The sequence below is a fragment of the Mytilus galloprovincialis genome, chromosome 2 (genome assembly GCF_965363235.1).
Source record: "Mytilus galloprovincialis chromosome 2, xbMytGall1.hap1.1, whole genome shotgun sequence".
NCBI classification, from domain to species: domain Eukaryota; kingdom Metazoa; phylum Mollusca; class Bivalvia; order Mytilida; family Mytilidae; genus Mytilus; species Mytilus galloprovincialis.
Genome location: NC_134839.1, coordinates 11879354 through 11892465, shown reverse-complemented (window position 1 = coordinate 11892465; position 13112 = coordinate 11879354). Strand labels below are relative to the sequence as shown.

Sequence of the window (13112 nt, the reverse complement as noted above, 5' to 3'; positions counted from 1 at the left end):
GACCGTGAAATTGGGGTCAAAAGTTTAATTTGGCTTTAAAATTAGAAAGATCATATCATAAGGAACATGTGTACTAAGTTTCAAGTTGATTGGACTTCAACTTCATCAAAAACTACCTTGACCAAAAACTTTAACCTGAAGCGGGACAGACGGACGAACGAACAGACGAACGAACGGACGCACAGACCAGAAAACATAATGCCCCTCTACTATCGTAGGTGGGGCATAAAAATGGCACAAAAATAATATCTTTTACAACTCATCTACATTCATGCTTAAATCCTAAAAAAATCTCATTTGAAAGCTTAATAATACATACTGCAAGCTAATTTATTTTTATAAAAATGCTAACCATCATACAAAACAAGCTTCATCAACAAATTTAAAAATTATACTTTTAATTACACTTATCTTTTTAAACTTTCTAAATTTGAAAGTACTCAAAACTAATTTCAATCTAACTGTGACAATTATATTATGAATTTACATAAAAAATCTTTTTCTATAATTCTGGCTACAAAAATAAAGTAGCTTACAGTATAATTTGAGACAAAATGTTTAAAGAACACATGGAATGTAACAAAAACGTTGTGTAAAACATCATCAGATCACGTTGTCGCGTGAATGTCAACTTCACCAGGCTCTGACATTACGTGTCTACAGTCCAATAACGTAGCAAGTTCAAGCACAATCTTACATAGCACAGGGTGTTCCAGTATCTCTTCTGTAGGCAATGGGGGGTGAGACATTGGGTAGTAGCTAGGCCCCTGGAAATTATTCATAACTATTAGATTGATGTTAAAACTAGATTTTAAATTGAAAATATATATATATATATCTCCTCAGCTATTTAGAAGTTTATTGTCATAGTCACCTTGTTTGGTTTCTTCTGTTACCTATTCTATGATTGGACTTAGGACTTTTTTTAAACTGAGTTTTACTGTGCGTATTGCTGTGTGTATTTATTTTATATTGGCTTTAGTACAGGAGTTTAGTGTGCCATTCATTTTTGCTGAACTAGTACAAATTGTGATTATAGGCCAGCTGAAGCCCTTTGACATATTTTCCTGTTTCCATTCCTAGATTTTATTTTACTAACAGTACAAATTGTGATTATAGGCCAGCTGAAGCCCTTTGAAATATTTTCCTGTTTCCATTCCTAGATTTTATTTTACTAACAGTACAAATTGTGATTATAGGCCAGCTGAAGCCCTTTGACATATTTTCCTGTTTCCATTCCTAGATTTTATTTTACTAACAGTACAAATTGTGATTATAGGCCAGCTGAAGCCCTTTGACATATTTTCCTGTTTCCATTCCTAGATTTTATTTTACTAACAGTACAAATTGTGATTATAGGCCAGCTGAAGCCCTTTGACATATTTTCCTGTTTCCATTCCTAGATTTTATTTTACTAACAGTACAAATTGTGATTATAGGCCAGCTGAAGCCCTTTGACATATTTTCCTGTTTCCATTCCTAGATTTTATTTTACTAACAGTACAAATTGTGATTATAGGCCAGCTGAAGCCCTTTGACATATTTTCCTGTTTCCATTCCTAGATTTTATTTTACTAACAGTACAAATTGTGATTATAGGCCAGCTGAAGCCCTTTGACATATTTTCCTGTTTCCATTCCTAGATTTTATTTTACTAACAGTACAAATTGTGATTATAGGCCAGCTGAAGCCCTTTGACATATTTTCCTGTTTCCATTCCTAGATTTTATTTTACTAACAGTACAAATTGTGATTATAGGCCAGCTGAAGCCCTTTGACATATTTTCCTGTTTCCATTCCTAGATTTTATTTTACTAACAGTACAAATTGTGATTATAGGCCAGCTGAAGCCCTTTGACATATTTTCCTGTTTCCATTCCTAGATTTTATTTTACTAACAGTACAAATTGTGATTATAGGCCAGCTGAAGCCCTTTGACATATTTTCCTGTTTCCATTCCTAGATTTTATTTTACTAACAGTACAAATTGTGATTATAGGCCAGCTGAAGCCCTTTGACATATTTTCCTGTTTCCATTCCTAGATTTTATTTTACTAACAGTACAAATTGTGATTATAGGCCAGCTGAAGCCCTTTGACATATTTTCCTGTTTCCATTCCTAGATTTTATTTTACTAACAGTACAAATTGTGATTATAGGCCAGCTGAAGCCCTTTGACATATTTTCCTGTTTCCATTCCTAGATTTTATTTTACTAACAGTACAAATTGTGATTATAGGCCAGCTGAAGCCCTTTGACATATTTTCCTGTTTCCATTCCTAGATTTTATTTTACTAACAGTACAAATTGTGATTATAGGCCAGCTGAAGCCCTTTGACATATTTTCCTGTTTCCATTCCTAGATTTTATTTTACTAACAGTACAAATTGTGATTATAGGCCAGCTGAAGCCCTTTGACATATTTTCCTGTTTCCATTCCTAGATTTTATTTTACTAACAGTACAAATTGTGATTATAGGCCAGCTGAAGCCCTTTGACATATTTTCCTGTTTCCATTCCTAGATTTTATTTTACTAACAGTACAAATTGTGATTATAGGCCAGCTGAAGCCCTTTGACATATTTTCCTGTTTCCATTCCTAGATTTTATTTTACTAACAGTACAAATTGTGATTATAGGCCAGCTGAAGCCCTTTGACATATTTTCCTGTTTCCATTCCTAGATTTTATTTTACTAACAGTACAAATTGTGATTATAGGCCAGCTGAAGCCCTTTGACATATTTTCCTGTTTCCATTCCTAGATTTTATTTTACTAACAGTACAAATTGTGATTATAGGCCAGCTGAAGCCCTTTGACATATTTTCCTGTTTCCATTCCTAGATTTTATTTTACTAACAGTACAAATTGTGATTATAGGCCAGCTGAAGCCCTTTGACATATTTTCCTGTTTCCATTCCTAGATTTTATTTTACTAACAGTACAAATTGTGATTATAGGCCAGCTGAAGCCCTTTGACATATTTTCCTGTTTCCATTCCTAGATTTTATTTTACTAACAGTACAAATTGTGATTATAGGCCAGCTGAAGCCCTTTGACATATTTTCCTGTTTCCATTCCTAGATTTTATTTTACTAACAGTACAAATTGTGATTATAGGCCAGCTGAAGCCCTTTGACATATTTTCCTGTTTCCATTCCTAGATTTTATTTTACTAACAGTACAAATTGTGATTATAGGCCAGCTGAAGCCCTTTGACATATTTTCCTGTTTCCATTCCTAGATTTTATTTTACTAACAGTACAAATTGTGATTATAGGCCAGCTGAAGCCCTTTGACATATTTTCCTGTTTCCTAGATTTTATTTTACTAACAGTACAAATTGTGATTATAGGCCAGCTGAAGCCCTTTGACATATTTTCCTGTTTCCATTCCTAGATTTTATTTTACTAACAGTACAAATTGTGATTATAGGCCAGCTGAAGCCCTTTGACATATTTTCCTGTTTCCATTCCTAGATTTTATTTTACTAACAGTACAAATTGTGATTATAGGCCAGCTGAAGCCCTTTGACATATTTTCCTGTTTCCTAGATTTTATTTTACTAACAGTACAAATTGTGATTATAGGCCAGCTGAAGCCCTTTGACATATTTTCCTGTTTCCATTCCTAGATTTTATTTTACTAACAGTACAAATTGTGATTATAGGCCAGCTGAAGCCCTTTGACATATTTTCCTGTTTCCATTCCTAGATTTTATTTTACTAACAGTACAAATTGTGATTATAGGCCAGCTGAAGCCCTTTGACATATTTTCCTGTTTCCATTCCTAGATTTTATTTTACTAACAGTACAAATTGTGATTATAGGCCAGCTGAAGCCCTTTGACATATTTTCCTGTTTCCTAGATTTTATTTTACTAACAGTACAAATTGTGATTATAGGCCAGCTGAAGCCCTTTGACATATTTTCCTGTTTCCATTCCTAGATTTTATTTTACTAACAGTACAAATTGTGATTATAGGCCAGCTGAAGCCCTTTGACATATTTTCCTGTTTCCTAGATTTTATTTTACTAACAGTACAAATTGTGATTATAGGCCAGCTGAAGCCCTTTGACATATTTTCCTGTTTCCATTCCTAGATTTTATTTTACTAACAGTACAAATTGTGATTATAGGCCAGCTGAAGCCCTTTGACATATTTTCCTGTTTCCATTCCTAGATTTTATTTTACTAACAGTACAAATTGTGATTATAGGCCAGCTGAAGCCCTTTGACATATTTTCCTGTTTCCATTCCTAGATTTTATTTTACTAACAGTACAAATTGTGATTATAGGCCAGCTGAAGCCCTTTGACATATTTTCCTGTTTCCTAGATTTTATTTTACTAACAGTACAAATTGTGATTATAGGCCAGCTGAAGCCCTTTGACATATTTTCCTGTTTCCATTCCTAGATTTTATTTTACTAACAGTACAAATTGTGATTATAGGCCAGCTGAAGCCCTTTGACATATTTTCCTGTTTCCATTCCTAGATTTTATTTTACTAACAGTACAAATTGTGATTATAGGCCAGCTGAAGCCCTTTGACATATTTTCCTGTTTCCTAGATTTTATTTTACTAACAGTACAAATTGTGATTATAGGCCAGCTGAAGCCCTTTGACATATTTTCCTGTTTCCATTCCTAGATTTTATTTTACTAACAGTACAAATTGTGATTATAGGCCAGCTGAAGCCCTTTGACATATTTTCCTGTTTCCATTCCTAGATTTTATTTTACTAACAGTACAAATTGTGATTATAGGCCAGCTGAAGCCCTTTGACATATTTTCCTGTTTCCTAGATTTTATTTTACTAACAGTACAAATTGACAAAGGTTTATCACACAAATAGAAGTTAGGAGCAAGCAAGACATTTGTATAATGCTTTCTAGTGAGGTCATTATTGAGTCATTCTTTCAATTCAATCATTTTTTTTAAATATAAATTTAAGCACCATTGTTTCAAATGTGATTGAATCTGAAGGATTAAACAATACATGTTATTTAAAGATTTAACTCCCAAGTTTTTGTGTTGTGCAGTTAAAACAAATAAAACCAGATGCTCCGCAGGGCGCAGCTTTATACGACCGCAGAGGTTGAACCCTGAACAGTTGGGGCAAGTATGGACACAACATTCAAGCTGGATTCAGCTTTAAATTTGGATTGTGATTAAATAGTTGACACAGCATAGGTTTTGGACACAGAATGAATGTGGTCTAATGAACTTAAAATATTTTTTTTGTCTTTGAGCAATCACTATGCTGTTGAATATTAATCCTCTCAAAAAAATGTTTGAAGAAATTTTCTTTTTATTTATGAAATCTGAAATGAGAAAAATTACCCCCCCCCCCACCATTTTTTTTTTCACATCCCCCTTTCCCTTTTTTCAAAACTGATCTCAATTCAAATTTCTAATGGAGTTTGCAACAATAACTACTCATTTAAATACATCATAAAATATTAAAATGTAACCAAAAAGTGCTTGTTATCACTGAATGGTAAAGAGTGTTTTAATTTATCAGTTGGTAGTAAAAGTGAATATACATTGTGCATTGTATAAAACAATTAATTAAGTTGATTCAACTACTATTCTGGACAAAGAAAGATAACTCCAATCAATTGAAAATTTCTTGCTATTGCACAATATTGTGCAATTAGATATTTCTTGCTATTGCACAATACTGTGCAATTGAAAATATTTGCTATTGCACAATACTGTGCAATTGAAGATTTCTTGCTATTGCACAATACTGTGCAATTGAACATTTTTTGCTATTGCACAATACTGTGCAATTGAAGATTTCTTGCTATTGCTGAATACTGTGCAATTGAAAATTTCTTGCTATTGCACAATACTTAATATAATAATTTTGGATCCTGATTTGAACCAACTTAAAAACTGGGCCCGTAATCAAAAATCTAAGTACATGATTAAATTCAGCCTATCAAAAAAGCCAAAGAATTCAATTTTTATTAAAATCAAACTTAGTTTAATTTTGGACCCTTTGGTATTTAATGTAGACCAATTTGAAAACGGGACTAAAAATTAAGAATCTACATACACAGTTAGATTTGGCATATCAAAGAACCCCAATTGTTCAATTTTTGATGAAATCAAACAAAGTTTAATTTTGGACCCCGATTTGGACCAACTTGAAAACTGGGCCAATAATCAAAAATCTAAGTACATTCTTAGATTCAGCATATCAAAGAACCCCTAGGAATCAATTTTTGTTAAAATCAAACTAAGTTTAATTTTGGACCCTTTGGACCTTAATGTAGACCAATTTGAAAACGGGACTAAAAATTAAGAATCTACATACACAGTTAGATCCGGCATATCAAAGAACCCCAATTATTCAATTTTTGATGAAATCAAACAAAGTTCAATTTTGGACCCTTTGGGCCCCTTATTCCTAAAAACCTGTTGGGACCAAAACTCCCAAAATCAAACCCAACCTTCCTTTTATGGTCATAAACCTTGTGTTTAAATTTCAAAGATTTCTATTTACTCATACTAAAGTTATGGTGCGAAAACCAAGAATAATGCTTACTTGGGCCCCTTTTTGGCCCCTAATTCCTAAACTGTTCAGACCTAAACTCCCAAAATAAATCCCAACCTTCCTTTTGTGGTCATAAACCTTGTGTTTAAATTTCTTTGATTTCTATTTACTTATACTAAAGTTATTGTGCGAAAACCAAGAATAATGCTTATTTGGGCCCTTTTTTGGCCCCTAATTCCTAAACTGTTTGAACTAAAACTCCCAAAATCAATCCCAACCGTTCTTTTGTGGTCATAAACCTTGTGTCAAAATTTCATAGATTTCTATTAACTTAAACTAAAGTTATAGTGCGAAAAACCAAGAAAATGCTTATTTGGGCCCTTTTTGGCCCCTAATTCCTAAAATTTTGGGACCAAAACTCCAAAAATCAATCCCAACCTTCCTTTTGTGGTTATAAACCTTGTGTTAAAATTTCATAGATTTCTATTCACTTTTACTAAAGTTAGAGTGCGAAAACTAAAAGTATTCAGACGACGACGACGACGACGCAGGACGACGACGCCAACGTGATAGCAATATACGACGAAAAATTAAAATTTTTGCAGTCGTATAAAAATCAAACTGTTCTTTATGTAATGATCTATCATAAATAAAGCCACATTATTAGATAAGAGTTAAAAGACAATACTCTATATGCATTTATCATTACTCACTTTGAAGCCTCTGTGTAGGATAAGAACTATATAACAAAAGACAAATCTCAACATAATGAGCCGTAAAAAGTCATCTCCAAGAAACTGTATGTAGGCATGATCTGAAATGGTAAGATAAGAGTATATTATATTACAGATATTTTTTTTAAGCATAAAATGAAAGTTACCTCAAAATAAAATAATAAAAGTGGATAGGTTTCATATACAATAGGTATTTTATGAGAAAACTATTTTTTTACACACCAATATTTGCAAACTTATTAATTATCTTACTCAGACTCAGAACTCAACTAATAAAATAAAAATACTGGATTTGGTGTTTCAACCCCAATTTTGTAAAGAATATACAATGAATTTATTTCACCCACGTTACAAATGAAACAGCATAAAGTACTAAGATAGAAACTAATTCCATCAGTAAACTTCATCCAGGTACTTACCTATTGACCTAGACTTAACAAATAGTTTTGAAGCTTCTGCCATAAACTTGTTGACTTGAGCCTGACATTTGTCCCATGTTGCTATGGATATTGACATGTAGTTACATACTAGACAGAATGCCATCAATGGGGAATGTAAAAACAATGTAAACAATTTGCCTTTCTGGTTTTGATCTGAAATTGAAAATGAACATTCTTAAATTTTATTCAGTTGTAGACAGTGATCTGAAAGTACATAACCAACAAGATTTTAAGAATATATATTGTGGATTTATTATTATTCGTTGGATTTCATGTGTTCTGATGAACCACAAATTTAAATGTTCAACGAAATGAAAAATAATCTATACACTTGCAGGCAAACTTTGAAAATAAAAAATAAAATATCCATGAAAAGTTTTCTGAAGTTGATAATATTGGTTCCCATGAAAATACATGAATCCACAGTACCTTGTTATTGTTAGGATTGTTGTTATTTTCACAACTTAGATACTAACATGTGTACTGAGATGCTAGGTTATTTTGTTACAATTACTTCTCTTCTTTTTTCCATTTATATGAAGTTTAATAATTCAGAGCTAAGATTGTACCAATCATGCTGATTTTGAACAGATATATCATGTTAAGGAGGGGTATTTGCGAAAAATACCAGTCGAGAGAATGTTAAATTTCACGAGCCGTAAGGCGAGGGAAATTCATTCTCAAGACTGGTATTTTTCGCAAATACCCCTCAATAACATGATATATCTGTTTAATTACACCGAATGTTAATGTACTAAAACGCATTGATGATCGTGACGTTACAAGCGTCCAGTCGGATAGAGTATTTTTTGGCAAATACCACGGCAGAGAGGGTAAAAAAGGCATATCCTTTTAGCAAATACCCCGGCGGCGTTAAAAATGAACGATATTCATTTGATAACAGCAAATTGGTGAAAAATACACTGGCTATTAACCAATCAAAACCCCGGATTCTTACATAAGGTGTAATTAGATGTATAATTTTGAAAATATTAAATGAAATTCTTTGGGATGTGAAATATTAAGTTAAAGTCATACAAACATCCTACTACAAAGTTATATCGTTCTAACGTGATAATCACAGTTTACATTTGGCACAATCAAATTTTTTTTTTCTGTATGTTTGATATTAATTGATAGATAATTGCATTCATTTTGTGCATTGTCCTCATGTAGAGATTAAACAAGACTGTGTCCAAAGTACACAGATGCCCCACTTGCACTATCATTTTCCATGTTCAATGGACCGTGAAATAGGGTAAAAAGTCTAATTTGGCATTAAAAATAGTAAGATCATACCATTTTGGAACATGTGTACTAAGTTTCAAATTGATTGGACAGCAGCTTCATCAAAAACTACCTTGGCCAAAAACTTTAACCTGAATCTGGCACTTCCATTTTCTATGTTCAGTGGACCGTGAAATTGGGGTCAAACATCTAATTTGGCTTTAAAATTAGAAAGATCATATTATAAGGAAAATGTGTACTAAGTTTCAAGTTGATTGGACAGCAGCTTCATCAAAAACTACCTTGACCAAAAACTTTAATCTGAAGCGGGACAGACAAACTAACGCATGGACGAACGGACACACAGACCAGAAAACATAATGCCCCTCTACTATCGTTGGTGGGCCATAAAAATACTGAAGAATTTTAACTGAACTAACTAAATCTTTTTTTCTATGGCATACAAGCTGTTACCATCAGCTATACAAGTTTTTAAAATTGAAAATCTAACTTTTTTATGTTTGTATATAATTTTATGCATTCAAATAGTGTCTGAAAATAAGACAAACCACACACCAAAACCTAAACCAAAGAGCTTGTTTGTAAATCATAAAAAAAAATCTACATGCAAAAAAATCTACAAGCAAGAATCTATAAAGCCATTGTAAAAGCAAGCACCATTACCATTCAATAAAAATATTTACAATGCAAACACATCTACACATCTTATTAAAATTGTACTTATATTAACACATACACTTAACCAATTTTCCATAGCTATAGCAGCATTATATATACCTACCAGTACTTATATGATAGGGTAGTTGGTATGGTTATAGTTAAACAGGGGAGGGGTTTATAGATACTGTGGATTCATTAATATTCATTGGATACTAATTTTAGTGGATTTCGTGGGTACAGGTGAACTATGAATACAAAGGTTCAACGAATAACAAATTTTCTTAAGGAGTGTATGTAGACGTTGCCAAAACAATGATATTTTAAATATCAACAAAATGCAACTTTTATTTTTATATTTTGAGATTTTATAGATTTAAAGTGAATGGATTAATTAAAAAATAATTAAAATTTTCTTAACATATCCCTGATTTTATCTACAACAAACTAAAATAAAATAATAGTACTGTGCTAGTTTGCTATACATAATATCACAACATCCAATGTGACATTCTCAATCTTTGTGGAACTATCAAATTGATTTCTTGTCTATAGCAGCAATAAGACAACACCAATACCAAAAAATATGTATTTAGATTCTCTCTATTAATGTAAAAAAAAAGACATTGTAACAATACTTCTTTCTGCTTCTATTTCCCCAATTATAGCTTAAATTTCAAATTAGGATCTATTGGTCATTATCAGAATGAATTAAGAATCAATTAAGGCTCAAACGATGACTAGATAGACAAGAGTGCACACACTGAAATGTCTCGCCTTCTTTACTACCGTAATCATTGATTTTATGTTGATAGTCCTAAGTATAAAGCTTTATTACAACTGTCACATAAACTTAACATTAACCAAGATAGCTAAACAAAGACCAATGAATCATGAAAAGTAGGTCAAGGTCAGATGAACCATGCCAGGCAGACATGTACAGCTAACAAAGCTTCCATACAAGGAATATAGTTGACCTATTACTTATAGTTTAAGAAAAATAGACCAAAACACAAAAACTTAACACTGTGCAATGAACCATGCAATTGAGGTCATGGTCAAATAAAACCTGCGGGACTGACATATAGACCATAATATATTTCCATACACCAAATATGGTTGACCTTTGGCATATAATATTAAATAAAAAGACCAAAACTTAAAAACTTAACTTTGACCACTGAACCATGAAAATGATTTTTTGAGGTCAAAGTCAGATGACATCTGCCCGCTAGACATGTACACCTTACAACCATTCCATACAACAAATATAGTAGACCTATTGCATAAAGTATGAGAAAAACAGACCAAAACACAAAAACTTAATTATAACCACTGAATCATGAAAATGAGGTCAAGGTCAGATGACACCTGCCAGTTGGACATGTACACCTTCCAGTCCTTCCATACACCAAATATACTAGCCCTATTACTAATAGTATCTGAGATATGGACTTGACCACCAAAACTTAACCTTGTTCACTGATCCATAAAATGAGGTTGAGGTCAAGTGAAAACTGTCTGACAGACATGAGGACCTTGCAAGGTAGGCACATACCAAATATAGTTATCCTATTACTTATAATAAGAGAGAATTCAACATTACAAAAATTTTGAACTTTTTTTTCAAGTGGTCACTGAACCATGAAAATGAGGTCAAGGACATTGGACATGTGACTGAAGGAAACTTCGTAACATGAGGCATCTATATACAAAGTATGAAGCATCCAGGTCTTTCACCTTCTAAAATATAAACCTTTTAAGAAGTTAGCTAACACCGCCGCCGCCCGATCACTATCCCTATGTCAAGCTTTCTGCAACAAAAGTTGCAGGCTCGACAAAAACAGGTCTTTCTGTTGAAAATTAATGTATTCAAATTCTTTTCATGATGACCCAATTTTTTTGAGAGAATCTAAATAAGCCAATCATATACAAGTGTTATCAAACATCCATAAAAATCAGCCAATCATATACAAGTGTTATCAAACATCCATAAAAATCTACACATAATGTACATACTTCTCTCTGAAAACCAAAAATAGCAGAATATATGTTAGAAATTGGATATCTCAATAGTTTTAATCACTTTTTATAAAATTATTCGTAGAGATGATAAATTCTTCATATTGTTTTATTATTATTGAATGAAACATTAAATTTGCTTGTCCAAACACTTTTCTCATTTGAAGGCATTTCCCACAAGTTGACGGTATATCTTACTGTCTTTGATTTATTCAAAATAAAAAAAATAAAAAAATGAAATAAAAAAAAAATCTAACCCTACATGAGAAAATAGCCTACATAAAATTCATAGTATGGCAACTAAGAGCAAAGAAGGTAAAGAGAATGTACAGGATCAAGAAAGGTACATATGGAATCGCAGATTGTCTCCCTTGTAACAACTTATTGTTTGGTAATTCTAATAGAACATGGGATACAAAAGATTGATGTCACAACTAAACTTGCACATATGTGCCAACTGCTTAATGCTGAACACCTGATTACAGCAAATGTTTAAATTGGATCTACATGTTACAAAAATAAAATTCAAACAATGAATAATTTTTTATTGGTTAAAACCTATCAAATTTTCCTTCTTGTTTGAAAATAAAATGCACCTTTTTTGACCCTTTACTTGATAGACCCCAAAAGAACCATGAAAAGAAAAGGATTTAAGCAAACTAACAAACCTATAATAGGTTGATTAACAGCTAAAAAATAAAAACATGCATTATAAAGAAATGGCTATACATATAACAAACGAAGTAAGCATGGTTATATTCTTAATAGTTTTGATAATTTCAATAATTTTATACAAAGGAGTATACTGAAGCAAAAGTTGAAACATATAATGTCAACTAATAAGCTATTACTAGGAGGTTCTTTTTCATGCAGTTAGTTAAGAGAAATGGTTGTCTATTTGTATACTTTTTATTATAAAAGGAATCACAAAAACTACACAATAATTATGACGGGAAATAGAATTAAACTTTGATGCATTTTTATATTCTTCTTGCAGAATTCTGAAAAAAAAATCATTTGTTGTACATTTTGATAACAAAGGGACATCACTGTGAAATATTAAAAAATTCAATTGAATGCAGTCTTTTTGTGTCCTTAAGATAGTTACCTTGCATGGCATGAGGGACCTGTTCTGGTGATAGAAAGCATACAACTGGCTGTCCAAACAAATTTGGAAAATTCTTAAAAGAAAAATATATAAAATCCTTTTATAATCATCATGTTAATTTTCAGTCATAAATTTGGCACAATAAAAAAGCCACAAAAGATAATAAAAATCACCTATTATATTTTATATCTATTTCAATGTATTTGATTACATATATAGGAATTCCTGTTGATCCATTATTATGGGTTTTGTTGGTACAGGTCAAACACAAAATCAAATGTTAAATGCATAAAGTATTTGCAATAGGCTTTGTGTAGAGATTGGCAAAACCACAAAATCAAATATCCACAAATATGCAAGTTTTAAGCAATCCCCAAAAATTGATAGCAACATAT

At 32.0% G+C, this 13112-nt stretch overlaps 1 protein-coding gene across 2 annotated transcripts in view; it reads right to left on the bottom strand.

Moving 5' to 3' along the window:
- Positions 1-461: 461 nt before the first annotated feature.
- Positions 462-13112, bottom strand: part of LOC143062902 (protein SCAI-like) — a 38696-nt gene continuing 26045 nt past the window's right edge. The window contains exons 12-16 of one of the 2 annotated variants that reach the window (XM_076234720.1): positions 12718-12790; positions 12278-12298; positions 7662-7835; positions 7222-7322; positions 462-767 (exon numbers count right to left, since the gene is read on the bottom strand). In XM_076234720.1, the coding sequence (XP_076090835.1) occupies positions 609-767; positions 7222-7322; positions 7662-7835; positions 12278-12298; positions 12718-12790 (528 nt within the window). In that variant the 3' untranslated portion in view covers positions 462-608. The remainder of the gene's footprint in view (positions 768-7221; positions 7323-7661; positions 7836-12277; positions 12299-12717; positions 12791-13112) is intronic. The other variant, XM_076234721.1, reaches the window with a different exon arrangement.